We start from the raw sequence: 19,290 nt of genomic DNA on the forward strand, positions 1-19,290 counted from the left end.
TTTATTTTTACTTTTATTTAAATTATTTGTATTCTAAATATTGGTATCATCCCATTGAAAGCAAACATTCTTGTAATTATGATATGATTATTCTGAAAAAAATTTTTATGCTCATTTTTGAGTAGATCTATCACCTAAACTGTTTGAAATATGTGTTCATGGGTTCTTTGCCATATAGATCCCAATTCACACTGTGACTTAATGCTTAAATAAGAAAATGTTCCCACCTTAGTAATTATTTTATAACCTTTTTCTTTATGGAGAGAATGTTATTTTTCAGAGACTTAATATATCCAATATATACTTTAGAGAAGGAACACTATGCAGTGTGAAAGATCAACTAGGACAATGATGACCAGATCAGTAATATATTTTAATGTTGAAAACTAACATTGCTTTGCATTTTAAGACAAATTTGCCTTTAAGACAAATTTGATCTCTTGATCATTTATTAGCCACATTCTAATAACCTATACAAGCCAAAGGAAATTGACTTCACTGATTCAGTTAGCATTGATGAAACAGAAGTGCGACCCCAAACAAATCAGCTCCAGATTCCTTCTTCAGCTGATACTTTTAATTCATGAAAAAAAAAAAAAAAGAAGACAACACAGTGCTGCTTTTAGTGAAATATTTTTCTGATTTCAAATAACTATGACAAGCAAATAGTATTTACTAATTATAGGCATGCTCTTAATTAACAGTTCATGGTCTCACCTTGTAAAAGTAAACTGAATATAGTAGGTTACCACCTCCTGTAATTCTTACTCATATCAGGAGTTTTTTTATCCAAGACACATGGAAATACCAATTAAGAATTTACTCTAGTATATGGTAAGACACACGGTTAAGGACTAAACGCAGTATTATTTTATGTTGGTATCAAGAAAACATTTTTCCTTTGATAGCAAATGTTAATGGGAAACAGGAGTACATTGATTATATACTTGTATATATTTATTCTATATTAAAATCACCTTTTCATCATTAACATATATATTTGTTTGAATATTATATAATCTGGGCAATTTTAACTTGCTTATATTCTAATTTATTAAAGTCTTTTTGTATGACAATATAAGATATTTCAAATGATAAATGAATTTTATAATTAAGGTAAGGTGTCTTTAGTTGAATTAGGAAGTATTTTTTCTTTTAAGCAATATCTCCAGAGTAATCATTAGCTTAGAATTTTTCTAATCATGTTTTTGGAGTTTCACAAATTGCTAGGGGCGTCACTTGAGTGTGCCCAGGGGATGGAGCCATATCCCATTGCTTTCAGCTCCATAATATTTCTTCATTTTGGCACGCAGCATAAAATAAAGGTGAGTTTGCTTTTAGTGTGTTAGCATTTGCAAATTACATTTTGCAAAGTAGAAATAGGTATTACTTTTCTAGTGGGCCTGTTTGTATACTTTGTATTAGGGATTTGCCCTAGAAATGTAGCTAAAAAATAAAATATTAAAATTGTTTTCTATTTTGACAGGAGGAACAAGTGTATCATATGGCCTAATGTGTCCTCCAGATGAGACAAGAACAATTATTTCTTTGGATACTTCACAAATGGTATATGATAATTTCAGACATACTTGAAGATAGTGTTTGCTTTAAAAAAAAACTCTTATGGCTCAGTCTTAGTTGTCATTAAAAAGGTATATTTTGGTACATTTTGTTTTAAACTTATTTTTTCATTGTATTTTACCATTGTCTTCAGGTCTCAGAAAGCTAAGTTCACTCACACTCAGGTATATATCTTGGTAATTTCTACCAAATTGACCTGAGAAATTGATAATTTGAGAAGCATGGGTTGGAATATTGATACAATAGATGACCTGATTTGTATTGTTAAAAGCAAAACAAGTGTTATTACTTAAGATTGATTTGAAACACCAAGACTTATTCCCCAAATTTTCAATGCTCTTGCACTTTTGCTTCTGGAAGAATGGAGAGCAAACTAATTTTAATCATAGGATTATTTTGTGACCTTATGGCTCGCTATGGTCCAAGAGTTGGACATTGTGCTATGTTAAAGCTTTAATTTGGAAATGAACTTAAACTTTATATAGTCAACAATATTTGTGGTTGCATATGCCTTCATTACTATAAAAAGTTTAAGATTTATTTATTATTTATTTTATTAATTTGAAATTTTTTTCAAACACTGAAGTAGAGACAATAGTATATCCATTTTCTAGATTAAGTAATTATTGACTTTTTTATCATATTGGCTTTATATTTCTTTGTCTCTTGATTATTTAATTTTTAAATTTTTATTTAATTTCAGTTAATTAACATATAATATATTATTAGTTTCAGAGGTAAAGGTCAGTGATTCGTCAGTCTTATGTAATACCCCGTGCTCACTACATCACATCCTCTCCTTAATTTCCATCACCCAGTTACCCCGTCCCCCTACCCCTTCCCTCCAGGAATCCTCAGTTTGTTTCCTATGATTAAGAGTCTCTTATGGGTTGTCTCCCTCTCTGATTAAGTCTTGTTCTGTTTTTTCCTCTTCTTCCCCTATGATCCTGTGTTTCTTAAATTCCACATATGAGTGAGATATTATGATAATTATCTTTCTCTGTTGATATATTTGGCTGAGCATAATACCCTCTTGTTCCATCCATGTCATTACAAATGGCAAGATTTCATTTTTTTATGGCTGAGTAGTATTCCATTGTATGTATATTTGATATCTTCTTTATTCATCTGTCAGTGGACATCTGGGCTCTTTCCATAGTTTGGCTATTGTAGGAATCGTTGCTATAAACATTGGGGTGCATGTGCCCATTCAGATCACTACATTTGTACTTTTGATGTAGTGCAATTGCTGGGTCATAGGGTAGCTCTATTTTCAGCTTTTTGAGGAAGTTCCATGCTGTTCTTCAGAGTGGCTGTACCAGTTGGCATTCCCACCAACAGTGTAAGAGGGTATTTTTTCTCCACATCCTCACCAACATTTGTTGTTTCCTGACTTGTTAATTTTAGCTATTCTGATTGGTGTGAGGTGGTAGCTTGTGGTTTTGATTTGTTTTTTTCTTTCTTTCTTTCTTTTCTTTCTTTTTTTTTTTTAAAGATTTTATTCATTTGACAGACAGAGATCACAAGTAAGCAGAGAGGCAGGTGGGTTGGGGGGGCGGAACAGGCTTCCCGCTGAGCAGAGGGCCCCATGCAGGGATCGATCCCAGGACCCTGGAATCATGACCTGAGCTGAAGGCAGAGGCTTTAACCCACTTAGCCACCCAGGTGCCCCGATTTGTTTTTTCTTGATGCAAAGAGATGTTGAGCATTCCTTCATGTGTTGCCATTTGTATATCTTCTTTGGAGAAATATCTGTTCATATTTTCTGCCCATTTATTGATTGGATTATTTGGGGTTTTTTGGGTGTTGAGTTTGATTAAGTTCATTATAGATTTTGGATACTAGCCCCTTATCTGATGAGACATTTCCAGATATATTCTCTCATTCTGTCAGCTGTCTTTTGGTTTTGTCTACTATTTCCATTTCTGTGCAGAAGCTTTTTATGTTGGTGAAGTCTCAGTAGTGCATTTTTGCCTTTGTTTCCCTTGCCTTTGGAGGCGTGTCTAGCAAGAGGTTGCTGCAGCCAAAGTGAAGAGGTTGCTGCCTGTGTTCTTCTCTAGGATTTTGATGGATTCCTGTCTCACATTTAGATTTCTCCTTCATTTGAGTCTATTTTTGTGTATGGTATAATAAAATGGTCCAGTTTCATTCTTCTGCATGTGGCTTTTCTAATTTTCTTAACACATTTGCTGAAGAGACTGCCTTTTTCCCATTTGATATTTTCCCCTGCTTTGTTGAAGAATAGTTGACCATAGAGTTGAGGATCCATTTCTGGGTTCTCTCTTATGTTCCAGTGATCAATATGTCTGTTTTTGTGCCAGTACCATACAGACTCAATGATTACAGCTCTGTAATAGAGCTTGAAGTCCAGCACTGTGATGACACCAGCTTTGGTTTTCTTCTTCAACATTCCTTTGGCTACTCAAGGTCTTTCTGGTTCTATACAAATTTTAGGATTATTAGTTCCAACTCTGTGAAAAAAGTTGAGTTATTTTGATAGGGATTGCATTGAATGTATAGATTGCTCTAGGTAGCATAGACATTTTGACAATATTTGTTCTTCCAATCCATGAGCATAGAACATTTTTCCATTTCTTTGTGTCTTCCTCAACTTCTTTCATGAATGTTCTTTTTTTTTTCTGAGTACAGATTCTTGTCTCTTCGGTTAGATTTATTCCTTGGTATCTATGGTTTTTGGTGCAGTTGTAAATGAATCAACTCCTTACTATCTGTTTCTTCTAATTCTTAATGTATAAAAATGCACCTGATTTCTGTGCATTGATTTTATATCCTGCCACCCTGCTGAATTGCTGTATGAGTTCTAGCAATTTTGGGTTGGAGTGTTGGGTCTTCCCCATAGAGTAGCATGACATTTGCAAAGAGTAAGAGTTTGACTTCTTTACTAATTGGATGCCTTTTATTTCTTTTTGTTGTCTGATTGCTGAGGCTGGGACTTCTAGTCCTATGTTGAACAACAGTGGTGATAGTGGACGTACTTGCCATGTTCCTGACCTTAGGGGAAGCTCTCAGTTTTTCTCCATTAAGAATGATATTCACTGTGGGCTTTTCGTATATGGTTTTTATGATATTGAAGTATGTTCCCTCTATCCATACACTATGAAGTTTTAATCAAGAAAGGATGCTATACTTTGTCAAATGCTTTTTCTGCATCTACTGAGTATCATATGGTTTTTGTTCTTTCTTTTATCAATGTAGTGTATCACACTGATTAATTTGAAGATGTTGGACCATCCTTGCATTCCAGGAATAAATCCCACTTGGTTGTGATGAATAATCCTTTTTTTTTTTAAAAGATTTTATTTATTTATTTGTCAGAGAGAGAGAGAGAGGAGTGAGAGTGAGCACAAGCAGACAGAGTGGCAGGCAGAGACAGGGGGAGAAGCAGGCTCCCTGCTGAGCCAGGAGCCCGATGTGGGACTCGATCCCAGGATGCTGGGATCATGACCTGAGCCGAAGGCAGCTGCTTAACCAGCTGAGCCACCCAGGCGTCCCGATGAATAATCCTTTTAATGTACTGTTGGAACCTATTGGCTAGTATCTTGGTGAGAATTTTGACATCCATGTTTATCAGGGTTATTAGTCTGTAATTGTCCTTCTTGGTGGGGTCTTTGTCTGGTGTTGAGATCAAGGTAGTACTGTCCTCATAGAACAAGTTTACAAGTTTTCCTTCCCTTTCTATTTTTTTTTTAACAGCTTCAGAAGAATACATATTAATTCTTCTTTAAATGTTTGGTAGCACTCCCCTGGGAAGCCATCCAGCCCTGGACTTTTGTTTGTTGGGAGATTTTTTATTACATCTTCCATTTCCTTGCTGGTTATAGGTCTGTTTAGGTTTTCTAGTTCTTCCAGTTTCACTTTTGGTAGTTTATACATCTCTAGAAATGCATCCATTTCTTCCAGATTGCCTAATTTGTTGGCATATAGTTGCTCATGATATGTTCTTATAATTGTATTTTTTTGGTGTTGGTTGTGGTCTCTCCTTTTTCATTCATGATTTTATTTACTTGGGTCCTTTCTCTTTTCTTTTCGATAAGTCTGGCCTGGGATTTACCAGTCTTATTAATTCTTTCAAAGAACCAGCTCCTAGTTTCACTATATATGTGATTTCTGGTAGAATCTTTGTTATTTCTCTTCTCCTGCTGGGTCTAGGCTTTATTTGCTATTTCTCCTTTAGGTGTAGGGTTAGGTTGTGTATTTGAGACCTTTCTTGTTTCTTGAGAAAGGCTTCTATTGCTATATACTTCCCTCTTAGGACCACCTTTGCTGCATCCCAGAGGTTTTTGAATAGTTTTGTTTTCATTTTCTTTTGTTTCCATAAATGTTTTTTCTTTAATTTCCTGGTTGACCCCCTCATTCTTTAGTACGATGCTCTTTAGCCTCCATGTATTTGAGTTCTTTCCAAATTTCCTCTTATGATTCGGTTCAACTTTGAAAGCACTGTGGTCTGAAAATATACAGGGAATGATCCCAGTCTTTTGGTACCAGTTTTTGAGGCCTGATTTGTGACCTAGTATGTGATTATTCTGGAGGATATTCCATGCACACTCGAGAACAATGTATATTCTGTTGCTTTCGGATGGAATGTTCTGACTATATATGTGAAGCCCATCTGGTCCCGTGTGTCATTTGAAGTCCTTGTTTCCTATTTGATCTTCTGCTTACATGATCTGTCTATTGCAGTGAGTGCAGTGAGTGTGATACTATTATTGTATTCTTATCAATGTGTTTCTTTAATTTTTTTATTAGTTGGTTTATATAATTGGCTGCTCCCATGTTAGGGACATAAATATGTATAATTATTAGATTTTATTGTTGAATAGATCCTTTAATTCTGATATAGTGTACTTCCTCATCTCTTATTACAGTCTGTAGTTTAAAATCTAATTTGTCTGAGGTAAGGATTGACACCCCAGCTTTCTTTTGATGGCCATTAGCATGATAAATGGTTTTTCACCCCTCACTTTAAATCTGAAGGTGTCTTTGTGTTTACAAGGAGTCTCTTGCAGATAGCATATCTATGGGTCTTGCTTTTTTTTTTATCCAATCTTAAACCCTGTATCTTTTGATTGGGGCATTTAGCCCATTTACCTTTAGAGTAACTATTGAAAGATATAACTTTAGTGGCATTGTATTGCCTGTAAAGTAACTTTCTGTATTTTGTCTCTGTTCCTTTCTGGTTCTTTCTTCCCTTAAGGGTTCCCTTTTAATATTTCTTGCAGGGCTGGTTTATTGATCACAAATTCTTTTAGATTCTTTTTGTCTTGGACGTTTTTTTTGTTTGTTTGTTTTTGTTGTTGTTGTTAAAGATTTTATTTATTTGAGAGGGAAAGAGAATAGGAGCAGGGGGAGAGGCAGAGGGAGAAGCAGGCTCCCTGCTGAGCTTAATCCAAGGACCCTGGAATCATGACCTCTGCCAAAGGAAGAAGCTTATCCAACTGAGCCACCCTGCTGCCCTTGCCTTGGAAGCTTTTTATCTCTCCGTCTATTTTGAATGACATCCTAGCTGGATAAAGTATTCTTGTCTGCATATTTTTCTCATTTAGCACAGGAATATATTATGCCTGTCCTTTCTGACCTGCCAAGTCTCAGTGGATAGGCCTGCTGCCTGTCTAATGTTTCTACCCTTGTATATTATAGACCTCTTGTCCCGAGCTGCTCTCAAGAATTTTTTTTCATCTCTGAGATTTGCAAGTTTTACTATATGTCAGGGTGTTGACCTGTTTTTATTGATTTTGAGGGGGATTGCCTGTGTCTCCTGGACTTGGATGCCTGTTTCCTTCCCTGGATTAAGGAAATTCTCCAGTATAATTTGCTCCAATATACCTTCTCCACACCACCGCCCCCCAGGATCCCAGTGAGCTAATATTGTTTCACCTTACGGTATCACTTATCTCTCAAATTCTCCCCTCATGATCCAATAGTTGTTTATCTCTCTTTTTCTCAGTTTTGTTCTCCATCATTTTGTCTATATCACTGATTTTTTTCCCTCTGCTTCATTTATCCTGCAGTTAGAGCCCCCATTTTGATTATATCTCATTAATAGCCCTTTTGATTTTGACTTGATTAGATTTTGGTTCTTTTTTTTCCCTCCAGAAATGCATTCTCTAGTGTCTTCTGTGCTTTTTTTCAAGCCCCACTAGTATCTTCATAATTGTTAATTTGAGCTCTAGTTCTGACATCTTACTTATGTCCATATTGACTAGGACTCTGGCAGTCAGTACTGTCTCTTGTTCTCTTTGTAGAGGTGAGTTTTTCCATTTTGTCGTTCTGCCCAGAGAAGAATAGATGAATGAGAGAACAAAATACTAAAATGGCAACAACAACCCCAGAGAAATATACACTAAACAAATCAGAAGATACCTGAAACTGAAAAAAAAGAAAAAAAGAATGTAATCAGACAGGTGAACAGACAGAGCAATACCTCGGATCATGTGTGTATTTTGGTCTGTTTGTTAGAAAAGTAGATCCCAAAATTGTAAAGAAATAAGTATTTGTATATGTATGAAAATAAAATTAAATGCAATGAAAGGATAGAATGTAAATGTAAAGATGAAAATTAAAAGACAAAAAGAAAGAATGGATATAAACAGACAGGTGAACAGAACAGAGCAGTACACTATATCCTGAGTGTATTTTGGTTGGTTTTTTAAAAGAAACTATATCTCAAAATTGTAAAGAAAGAAAAAACATATATATACAGAAATAAAATTAAATACAATGAAAGGGTAGGGTTTAACTGTACAAATGAAAATTTTAAAAAGATTTTAAAGAAAGAGTTGATAAAACAAGAAATTGGTTGAAAAGGGAAAAAGAAAAAAAAATTGAAAGACTAAAGAATCGTGGGGGAAAAAAAACCATGAAGTCTGTATACTATTTTCTCCTAGTGCTGGAGTTTTACATTTCTGTGTGATTGGTAAACTTGGTGTTGGCTGGATGTTCTTGCAGATCTTCTGGGAGAGGGGCCTGTTGCATTGATTTTCGGGTGTATTTGCCCCAGTGGAATTTCACCACCCTTGCCAGGGGGCCAGGCTAAGTAAGCAGCTCCGGATTGCTATATGTGGCTTTTTGTTCCCTGAAGGCTTTTCCTGCCACTTTAGAGGATGAGAATGAAAATGGCAGCCTTTCAATCTCTTGCCCTGGAGCTGAAAGCTTGGGGCCCCACTCCTCAGTGCACCCTCAGGGAAAAGAAGTCAATTATTCCTTTCTCCCTGGTCTCCGTCCTATAACCGAGTGTTTCTGTATCAGGCACGCAGCCCCATTTCAAGTGTCTAAACCCTGTAGACTCCTGTAGTGTGCATCTGTGCCAGTCCTCCTGGCGGAGAAAGGGAGGTCTCCCTAGTTCTGCTGCTTGCTGGGCCCCTGCTCAAAGAGCAGTCGCCCAATTGTGCCATGGGTGGCAATATATGGCATCCTGGAGCTGAGAGCTCACTCCTGGGCTTGCTTATTGCAGCTGGCTTTCCCACCTGATGCCTGGGAACTCTGCCACACTCAGGCACCCCTGGTCTTCCTGAAACCCAGGGATCCTGGGACCACTCTGTCCTGCCTAGGATTCCACCCTCCTTCGCCAACTGAGCACCTTTCAGGCAGGGATGTCCCTTACTGGAGCAGACTTCTAAAAGTTCTGATTTTGTGCTCTGTTGCTATATCACCTCCTGGTTCCAGCTTACATAGGCTCTCTTTCCCTCCTGCTGTGGTTTATCTTCCCATATATTGTCTTGGATTCACTTCTCTGCACCTCCTACCTTACAGAAAGTGGTCACTTTTCTATTTGTGGAGTTGCAGCTATTCTTTTCTTTGATCTCTGGTTGAGTTCACAGATGTTCAGAATGATTTGATAGCTAGCTAGCTGAATTCCGGGGACTGGATGAAACTAAGGTCTTCTACTTCTCCATCATCATAGACTGTCCTCTTGACTATTTTAAAAGTAAAGCCTGATATTATGCTACTTATCTAAATATTACTTATGTATCTTTTTTTTTTTTTTTTAAGATTTTACTCATTTTATTTGACAGACAGAGATCACAAGTAGGCAGAGAGGCAGGCAGGGAGAGAGAGGAGGAAGCAGGCTCCCTGCTGAGCAGAGAGCCTGATGCGGGGCTCGATCCCAGGACCCTGGGATCATGACCTGAGCCGAAGGCAGCTTTAACCCAGTGAGCCACCCAGGCGCCCCTTATGTATCTGTTTTTAAAAGGCATTTCTCCCTATATTATTATTTCTTCTGGCAAATTTAAAAAGAATTCTTTATATCATTTAATATCCAATTCACATTCAGATTTTATAGTTGTTTCAAAATTGTCTTTCTTTTATACTTCATTTTCATAGGGGGATTCAGACAAGGCCCATATTAGCTTTTGGTTGTTTCCCTGTTTCATTTCATCTGAAACCCCCTTCTTTCTCCTCTTTTGAATGTTACTGACTTTTGGAAAATGTAAGTTATTTGCAGTATAAAAATGTGTCATATTTTGAATTTCCGTGTCATTTCATCTTAGTGTCATTTAATTCTTCCTCTAGGCTTTGTATGTCCTCTAAACTCAAAGTCAGATATAAAGTCTAGTTAGATTCAGGCATAGCTTTTAAATTTTTTTTTTTAAGCAAGGATATCTTGTAGATGGTGATGTGTTTTTCTAGCTCACGTCACATCACATCAGGAGGCACATAATACCTGGTTGTCCACTCAAAATTAATCAGGATGTTAGATGGTAACAGCCTGATTATTCTTCTGTAAAGTTCCCCATTAACCTTTGTCCTTATCCCGGAGTTTAAGAAAAGGCAGTTTCCTTAGAAGATCACCTAAGAGTAGCCTATTTTGTAATAGGCTTTGACTGTGTTTGGATTTCTGTATACGTATACTTTACTGTGTACAAATTTACCACTAAATCTGTTAATGAATTTGTGAAATAGAGACAGTAATAATCCAGAATGTAATTGTGAAGATTAAGTGAGATAATATAAAATAAAAGTCTTTTACACTGAGTAGATGCTTAAAATTCTGTGCCAGGATTTTAAATGCCAGGTTTTTAACCATTTATTTTATAGAAAAACCTTATATATTCACTGCTTTTAATATTGAACTTAGTATATGTGCTGCCAAAGCGAGCACGACAGAAAGCTTATCTTATAACTGTTGTAGTGGATGGATGGTACTTAAAATTGTGATTTGCTTTAGAGTTGATAAGCTATGTCTCTGCATGATTTTGCACGGAGTACTTCTGATACAGTATGTGTAAAATATGATAGCTATGCCAGTTTTTTATTTCTATATTTCTTAAATACATATAATAATACTAGGACCTGTTGGTCTAAAAGTTTTATTGTTAACTTGTATTGGGTAGTGTATACTGGATATAATAGGGTATTCTATATATTTTCTTTGAGCTTTTCTGTGAGTACCTATAAAGGGTTTTTTTTTTTTCTTTCTTTCCCTCTGCTTCCTTCAGTCTTTTTTTCCCCCTACAAAAAATATGTTTGGGCTCCTGGCAAATTGAAGGTATATAATTAGCACAAGTACGTAATCTCTTTAAGAGCCAGCCTACTAGAGGAGAAGATGTGTCTAAGTTATTATAAGGTACCAATGGATTACTGAATTCTGTCTTTTTACTTCAGTTTAATATTTCCTTTTGTTTAGTGGCTATAGAACCAAAAGACTGATTTGGTTGTATTAAAATTGCTGTTGTCTTATTGTGAGAGTATAATTAAAATTAGAGTTTTATATAACACAAAACAAAAAGTCCATTCACATATATCACCTTATTTAATGTTTATCATAATCCTGTGAATTAAGTAGTACAGTTATTTGTATGCAAATTTGAAAGATAGGTAGACAGTTTTCATATTGTCTGTTGTATTCTTTCCTTTTTATTATTAGCTAAACTTACCTGTGTTAGTTATTGCCATGAAATCGAACATATCAAAGTGCAAAGAAAGCTTCTCTGGGATCCAGAAGAAGAGTGTATATGTTAACCTGATTGCTCAGCCAAACAGAAGGGGGAAGAAGTCTGTTTTGAAAATTTTAAATTTATTTAGAAATAAATTTAAATTTTTAAATTAAAATTAATATAAACAAATATTAAGTAATATAAATTTTATTATAAATAATAGTAAATAGTTAATGTAAATAATATTAAGTATTATTATATTATAGTATAGATTTCATATTACAATGTTATAATATAAATTTTATATTAAATTATAATAATTTATAGTTATAATATAAATAAGTAATATTAAATATAAAACTAAAAATAATATTAAATAAAAATTAATATAAATTTAAAATTTATTTAGCGAATAATTCACGAAGATTCATATATACAAAAAATAGGTTAACCAAGAATGTTAAAAACATTTTTGGGCAGTCTTACATTTAAGTTGAGCCAGTTCATACTCAGTTCCTTCTTTTAAACAGGAGGCCAGGGTATGCTTTGGTTTCTGTCCTGGTCCTATTTTGGATTAAAAACAAAACAGGAGTGCCATTTAGTATACTCATATGTCTTTTTAGGTGACTTTTTCTCCTCTCACAGTGGCCATCTTCTAATATTCTTAAGTTACATATGATTGTTAACTATTAATAGTAGTGCAGAGAGTATTTGCAGAATGCCAGGAACTTTGTATGCTAAGTGTTTTTTTTTTTTTTTTTTTAAGATTTTATTTTTAAATAATCTCTTCACACAGCGTGGGGCTCCAACCCACAACCCGAGATCAAGAGCTGCATGTTCCACCAAATGAGCCAGCCAGGCACCCCCATCTGCTAAATTTTTATGTGCAGTATCTCATTTTATCCTTACACCAACCTTATGAGTAGTGTTACTATTCACACTTTACAAATGAGGAGACACTAAACTTAGTTACATAATTTGGCTAAGGTAAGAGGAAGAGTTTAATTCAAACTAATCCCTAAATAAAGACAGAGTCTGTGTTTTAAACCAACTCCTGTGTAATATACTCCCTGTGTTACTATATCTGTCATGTTGTGTAGTCTGGGATATATGGGTAGTGTAGTAGCATGGGTAACTCTGTTTGCTAGTTTTCTGTCTTGTCACTTGCTTCCTTGAGTTAGGAAGTTATATTTCCTCAGAAAATGTCAGTAGACTTTTGGATGATTAGCACAAGTACGTAATCTCTTTACGTTGGAGATGAGACTTTTTTTTTCCTTTGCAACAGAATCGAATCCTCTGGGTTGATGAGAATAATCTGACAGCTCATGTGGAGGCTGGTATCACAGGACAAGAGTTGGAAAGACAGGTATGTTATTTCTTTAATTAAGATTTTCAGAATTGCTATGTATCCTCTTTACTTTATTTTTTTAAAGATTTATTTACTTAGAAAGCAAGTGTGGGGGGACGCCTGGGTGGCTCAGTTGGTTAAGCAGCTGCCTTCGGCTCAGGTCATGATCCCAGCGTCCTGGGATCGAGTCCCACATCAGGCTCCTTGCTCTGCAGGGAGCCTGCTTCTCCCTCTGACTCTGCCTGCCCTTCTGTCTGCCTGTGTTCGCTCTCACTCTCTCTCTCTCTTACAAATAAATAAATAAAATCTTATTAAAAAAAAAAAAAAAAGAAAGCAAGTGTGGGGAGGGACACGGAGAGAGAGGGAGAGAGAGAGAATCTCAGGCAGAGTCCCTGCTGAGCACAGAGCTAGACTCAGGGCTTGATCTCATAACCCAGAGATCATGACCTGAGCCAAAATAGAGTCAGGTGCTTACCGGACTGAGGCACCCAGGTGCCCTGCTTTGTGTCCTCTTTATGAATGGAGTATCTTTTACAGCACATTCTCTGAACAGATTTGCTCAGTTTCCATTGTGGGTCAGGCACTGAGCTAGATACTGAGGACATAGTAGTGAATAAGACCCCAACCCCTACACTTGGAAACCTTATCTTATAACAGAAAGCTTATCTTAGTATATGTGCTGCCGAAGCGAGCACGACAGAAAGCTTATCTTATAACAGAAAATAGACAGTTATGATTCAGAGTGAGAATTGCAAGGTGAAGGCTGAATGCAGGGTATTATAGCTCAACAGACAGGGTTAGCAGGGAAGGAATTGGACAAAGAAGATATCACAGGGAACACAGCATTTAAAATGAGACTTCAGCATGGGTGAAAGTCAGCAAAAAATGGGAGTGGAGAGAACAATCCAGTCAGAGGAAGTGCAGAGGCGTTTAGGGCAGCTATTGCTTTTGGGGGGCCTGCAGACTGCTGAGTGTGGCTGAGGTCTAGTGTGTGTTTATGGGAGAATACACATTCTTGGTATTTATATGTTGGATGGGAATATGTGTAGTAGTGGTAAAGGATGAAGCCAGAAAACATGAACAGATCAGATTAGAAAGGGGCCTTATAAAGTCCCTTTTAGAAGTTTGAACTTTACCTCTGTATTCAGGTAGTTCTGGCTAGTTCCTGTATGGAGGTTGGGTGGGGGCACATAAGGGTGGTTAAAGGTTACTGGCATAATTCAGGCAAGAGCTGATAGTGACTTAAAATTAATGAGTAAGAATTGAGCAAGGAGGAACATAGAGGACATTGAACTCTCAGAAGTTGATAAATTGGATGAACTGGTAGATGTTGGTATTTACTATTAATTTAACTTTTCAATGCCTAATTTCTTTTTCTTTTTAAGATTTTATTTATTTTAGAGAGAGTGGGGTAGAGGGGTATTGAAGAGCAGAGGGAGAGGGAAGGGGAATGACTCTCAAACAGACTGCATTGAGTGTGCAGCCTGATGCAGGGCTCGATCTCACAACCCTGAGATCATGACCTGAGCCAAAATGAAGAGTCAGGTGCCTAACTGAGCCACCCAGGTGCCCCAATGCCTAATTTCATTGAAAACTGCTCATCTCGTGAATTAGTCAAACTCTTGGAAACCTTGTAGCACTTTTTTAGTGCTACAAGAATTTTAGTGCTAGAAGAATTCTTGGAAAACTTTAGGTTCCTTTCATACATTCTAAGCAGATAATTATTAAAATGTATTTCCAGGGACGCCTGGGTGGCTCACTGGGTTAAAGCCTCTGCCTTCGGCTCAGGTCGTGATCCCAGGGTCTTGGGATCGAGCCTCGCATCTGGCTCTCTGCTCAGTGGGAGCCTGCTTCCTCCTCTCTCTCTGCCTACTTGTGATCTATCTGTTAAATAAATAAATAAAATCTTTAAAAAAAAAAAAGTATTTCCAACTTCTTCAGACATGGTCAAGATGACTGTAACTCAGCTTTTGTAAACCAAAATTAGAAAGTTTAATTTGTTGGTGATATAGTGACCACTTTGTTCAATGTGAGTTACAGAGACTCTTCTCTTCTACCTTTGAGTGGGACAGAGAGAGATAAGACATCCTTGTTGGTCTTATTTTTATTGTTTTTTTTTCCTTATTTCTTGGATAAAAGTTGAATCAAATTGGTGTGCCACTGACCAATTCTGGATGAAAAACTTTGGAAAAAATTATTAAACTATTATCTTTATTTTTGATTTATGCACTAAGATAGAACTGGAATGAAATTGAACATACTAGTTGAGGCAGTGTTAAAGATCTTCAATAAGCCAAGGTTTTATATAAACCCAGGTAATAGATTTGTTAATTATTATAGTATATAATGAACTTAAGTGGGCAGAATAATAGTATTTAATGAAAAAGACTATAAAAATCCCATATTAGTTTTCTGTTATATCTGAATGAGGCACTATCAACACACCAATTTTTTTTATAACAAAGGGTAGCCTTTCATGTCTCTAATTTTATATCTTCTTTTATTACAGTATTTGATGGAGTATTTTAACCTTTTCAAGTTTTTTTTTTTTTTTTGAAAGGTTAGAATTAAAATTCAAAGAACATATTTCCTTGAAATTTAAATGACATTTTCCTAGACTGGGGAACTTCTGATATTTTACCTACTAGTTCATTTCCCTAAATGCCAATATAGAACTTTCTTTTTTGCCTCCAGTAAACTGTAATGTAGTTTCTATAGCCATTTTGATCCCAGTTCAAGTTCTTCCTCATTAAATTTTTGTATACTTCAGTTTCTTAATAAGCTGAGATAACCAGCTTAAAACATCCTGCTTTTTCCTTCTAGAAATTTTAAAATGACACAAAGATAGTAGTTGGGTAGCACATGTTTTAATCTCTTTAGTTTGTAAATTATGTTGATTTTATTATGTGTACAATTTAAGGAGGTCATTAACGTGTCAATTATGGATTTGTTGTAGAGTGTCTTCATTAGGTAAAAGTGTCATACAGTAAATTGCACTTATTTAAAAGATACAATTTGATATGTTTGAAACATGAGTACAATCATGAAACCATCACCACAATCACAATAGTAAACACTGTACCAAACCCAAAGATTTCCTCTTGCTTCTTTATGATTCTCTCCACCCAACCCTTACCCTCCACCCCTGACAATCACTGATCTGCCTTTTTTTTTTTTTTTTTTTTTTAAATAACAGAAGTGTGTTGTGTCACAGTTCTGGAAGTTGATCTGCTTTCTATCACTGTAGATTTGTTTAACTGTCCTCCAATTTTACTGAAAACTAATCAGGTACTCTTTTTGAGGGGGGATTGAGGGTATGGCTTCTTTCACGAGGCATGATTAGTTTGAGATTCATGCATATTGTTGCATGTATCAGTTAGTTTGTTCCTTTTTATTGCTCAGTAGTATTGTATTATATAGCTATACCACTGTTCACTTATCCATGAACACTTAGATTATTTACAATTTGGGGCTATTTCAAGTAAAGCTACTATGAACATTCATGTGCAAATCCTTGTTTAGACTTATGCTTTCATTTCTCTTGGGTAGATATTTTGAAATGAAGTAGTTAAATCAAGTGGTAGGTATATATTTAACCTTTTTGAAAAACTACCAAACATTTTCCCACAGGGCATCATTTCATATTCCCACTAGCACTGTGTATGAATTCCAGTTTCTCTACATCCTCTCTAGTACTTGTTAATGTTAGTCTTTTAAGTTTTAGTCATTCTACTTGATGTGTTATAGTATCTCATTGTGGTTTTAATTTGTATATCTCTAGTGTCTAGTGATCTTTACAAGTGCTCTTTGTCATCCGTGGGTCCTCTTTGGTGAAGTATCTGTTCAAGTTGTTTATCTAAGTTTTAAATTGGTTTGTTTGTTTTCTTATTGAGTTTTGAGAATTCTTTTACATATTCTGGATAGAAGTCCTTTTGGCGAGCTATGCTTTGGAAATATTTTCTCCCAGTCTTTGTCTTGTCTTTTCAGTCTCTTAACAGAGTCTTTTGAAGAATAGATCTTTTTAATTTTGGTGAATTCCATAATGTATTTAATTTTTTACTTTATATTTCGTGGTGTTGCTGTCATATCTTGAAATCTTTGCTTTACTTAAGGTTACAAAGATTTTCTCCCATTTCAGTTTCATAGTTTTTGGTTTCCATTCAAGTCTCTGATAAGTTTTGAAGATTCTAAGTTAATGTTTATGTATGGTGCAAAGGATGGATTGAAGTTCATTTTTTTTTTTTTTTTTTTTGGCATATGGATATCCAGTTATTTCAGCACCATTTGTTGAAAAGACTACCTTTCAAATTGTGTTGGCTCTTCTGGGTTTTTTCCCTTTCCATATAGACTTTCAAGGTTTTTTATATAATTATTTGACAGAGAGAGAGAGCACAATAGGCAAAGCGGCAGGCAGAGGGAGAGGGAGAAGCAGGCTCTCTGCTGAGCACGGAGCCTGATGGTGGGGCTCAATCTCAGAACCCTGGGATTATGACCTGAGCCAAAGGCAGATGTTTACCCCGCTGAGCCACCCAGGCGCCCATCCATATAGACTTTAGAATCAGTTAATATCTGTAAATACCTTGTTGAGATTTTGACTGGGTTTGTTACACTGAATCTGTAGATCAATTTGGGAAGGACTGACATCATGATAATATTGAGTCTTCCATAAACATGGAATATATCTCTCCATTTATTTAAAACTTTGACTTTTCTTCATAGATTTTGTAATGTATCTGTTAGATTTATACCTAAGTATTTCATTTTGGTGGGCCTAATGTAAATAGCACTATGTTTTTATTTTTAAATTCCACTGTTGCTTCTTGGTATATTGGAAAGCAATTGAGTTTTGTATATTAATCATGTATCCTGCCGTCTTGCTTTAATTGCTTAATAGTTCAAGGTTACTTTTCTGTTTTTTCAAAGGTATTTTAACTGAGTATAGAATGATAAATTGATAGTGTTTTTCTTTCAGTAATATAAAGATAATGCTTCACTGTTGTCTCACTTTACCGTTTTTGGCTAGAAATCTTATCTTTGTCCCTTTGTACATTCTGTGGGGTTTTTTGCCCTCTGTTTTGCTTTTAAGATTTTGTTATAACTGCTTTGAGTTATGTGATTGTGATAGACCTTGGTGTAGGGTTTTTGTGTGTGTATTTCTTACACTGGGGCTTTGTTGAGCTTCTTTTATTTGTGCAATTATACTTTTCATCATGTTTGGAAAATTCGGGGCTATTATTTCTTAAATTATCTGACTCTCCCTCCCCCACCTGACTTTTAGGGACTCTGTTTACTTATATATTAGGCTGTTTGAAGTTCTACAGCTTACTGCTGCTCTTCTCGTTTTTTTCTTCAGTTTCTTTTGCTATGTCTTAGAGTTCACTAATCTTTTATTTGCTAAATATATTCTGCTCTTAACCCCACTAAGTGTATTTTTTTACTTCAAACATTATATTTCTTACTTTTCTAGATATTTATTTAGGTCTTCCTATATTTTCTGTGTCTCTACTCTGAACATATGGAATACAGTTAAGTAACTGTTTTCATGTCCTGGTCAGCTAATTGTAACATCTGTGTTGGTTCTGGCTTGGCTTTGATTATTTATCTCATAATATTGTTTTCCTCATTATGGGTTGTGTTTTATTGCTTCCTTGTACAGTTGGCAATTATTTTTTAAAGATTTTATTTATTTATTTGACACAGAGAGAGAGAGATATCATAAGTAGGTAGAGAGGCAGGCGGAGAGAGTGGGGGGGGAAGCAGGCTCTCTGCTGAGCCGAGAGCCCGATATGGGGCTCGATCCCAGGACCTTGAGATCATGACCTGAGCCAAAGGCAGAGCCTTTAACCCACTGAACCACCCAGGCGCAATTTTTTATTAAGTACCAGACATTATGAATATCATCTTGTTAGGTCTTGGATGTTTTTCAGTTCTATAAATATTCTTGAGCTTTTTTTTTCCTGGGGTATAGATATTTGGATATAGTTTGATTCTTTAGTTCTTCTTTCTGCGATCTTTTAGGTGGGTTCAGGAGCAGTGCTCAGTCTTAAAGCTAATCATTTCTCATTACTGAGGAATGACCATCTTGGGTGTTCTATCTCATGCTTTGTGAAGGAAAAATTTTCAAAGTCAGGCTGGTGGGAACAGATTTCTGGCCCTATATGAGTGCCAGTACTTTTCTCTTAATCCTTTGCATTGTTTTTAACTCTCATCCTGGGTAGTTTCCTCACTTATATGTGCTTTTCATTACTCTGCTGACTATAAAGGGGACCCTCTCTTTGCTGCTCTCTTCTCTTCAGTACTTTCTCTTGTGAATTTTATATGCTTTGGTTTCCCACAACTTCAAACTCAATCTCCTTACCTCACACACAGTGTTTGCCAGAGTTGTACTTGGATTCACTTTCCCTGCATCACCATCTAGAGCATAAGCAAGGGGCATTCATAGTATTCACTTCCTTTGTTTGCTTT

At 35.9% G+C, this 19,290-nt stretch overlaps 1 protein-coding gene across 1 annotated transcript in view; it reads left to right on the plus strand.

The window, feature by feature from the left end:
- The window catches only part of AGPS (alkylglycerone phosphate synthase), a 153,600-nt gene that overhangs the window by 51,400 nt on the left and 82,910 nt on the right, over positions 1 to 19,290 (plus strand). The window contains exons 7-8 of the mRNA XM_059394228.1: positions 1,487 to 1,566; positions 12,763 to 12,843. Coding sequence (XP_059250211.1) covers positions 1,487 to 1,566; positions 12,763 to 12,843 — 161 coding nt within the window. The remainder of the gene's footprint in view (positions 1 to 1,486; positions 1,567 to 12,762; positions 12,844 to 19,290) is intronic.

The sequence above is a fragment of the Mustela nigripes genome, chromosome 3, assembly GCF_022355385.1.
Source record: "Mustela nigripes isolate SB6536 chromosome 3, MUSNIG.SB6536, whole genome shotgun sequence".
Lineage (NCBI taxonomy): Eukaryota > Metazoa > Chordata > Mammalia > Carnivora > Mustelidae > Mustela > Mustela nigripes.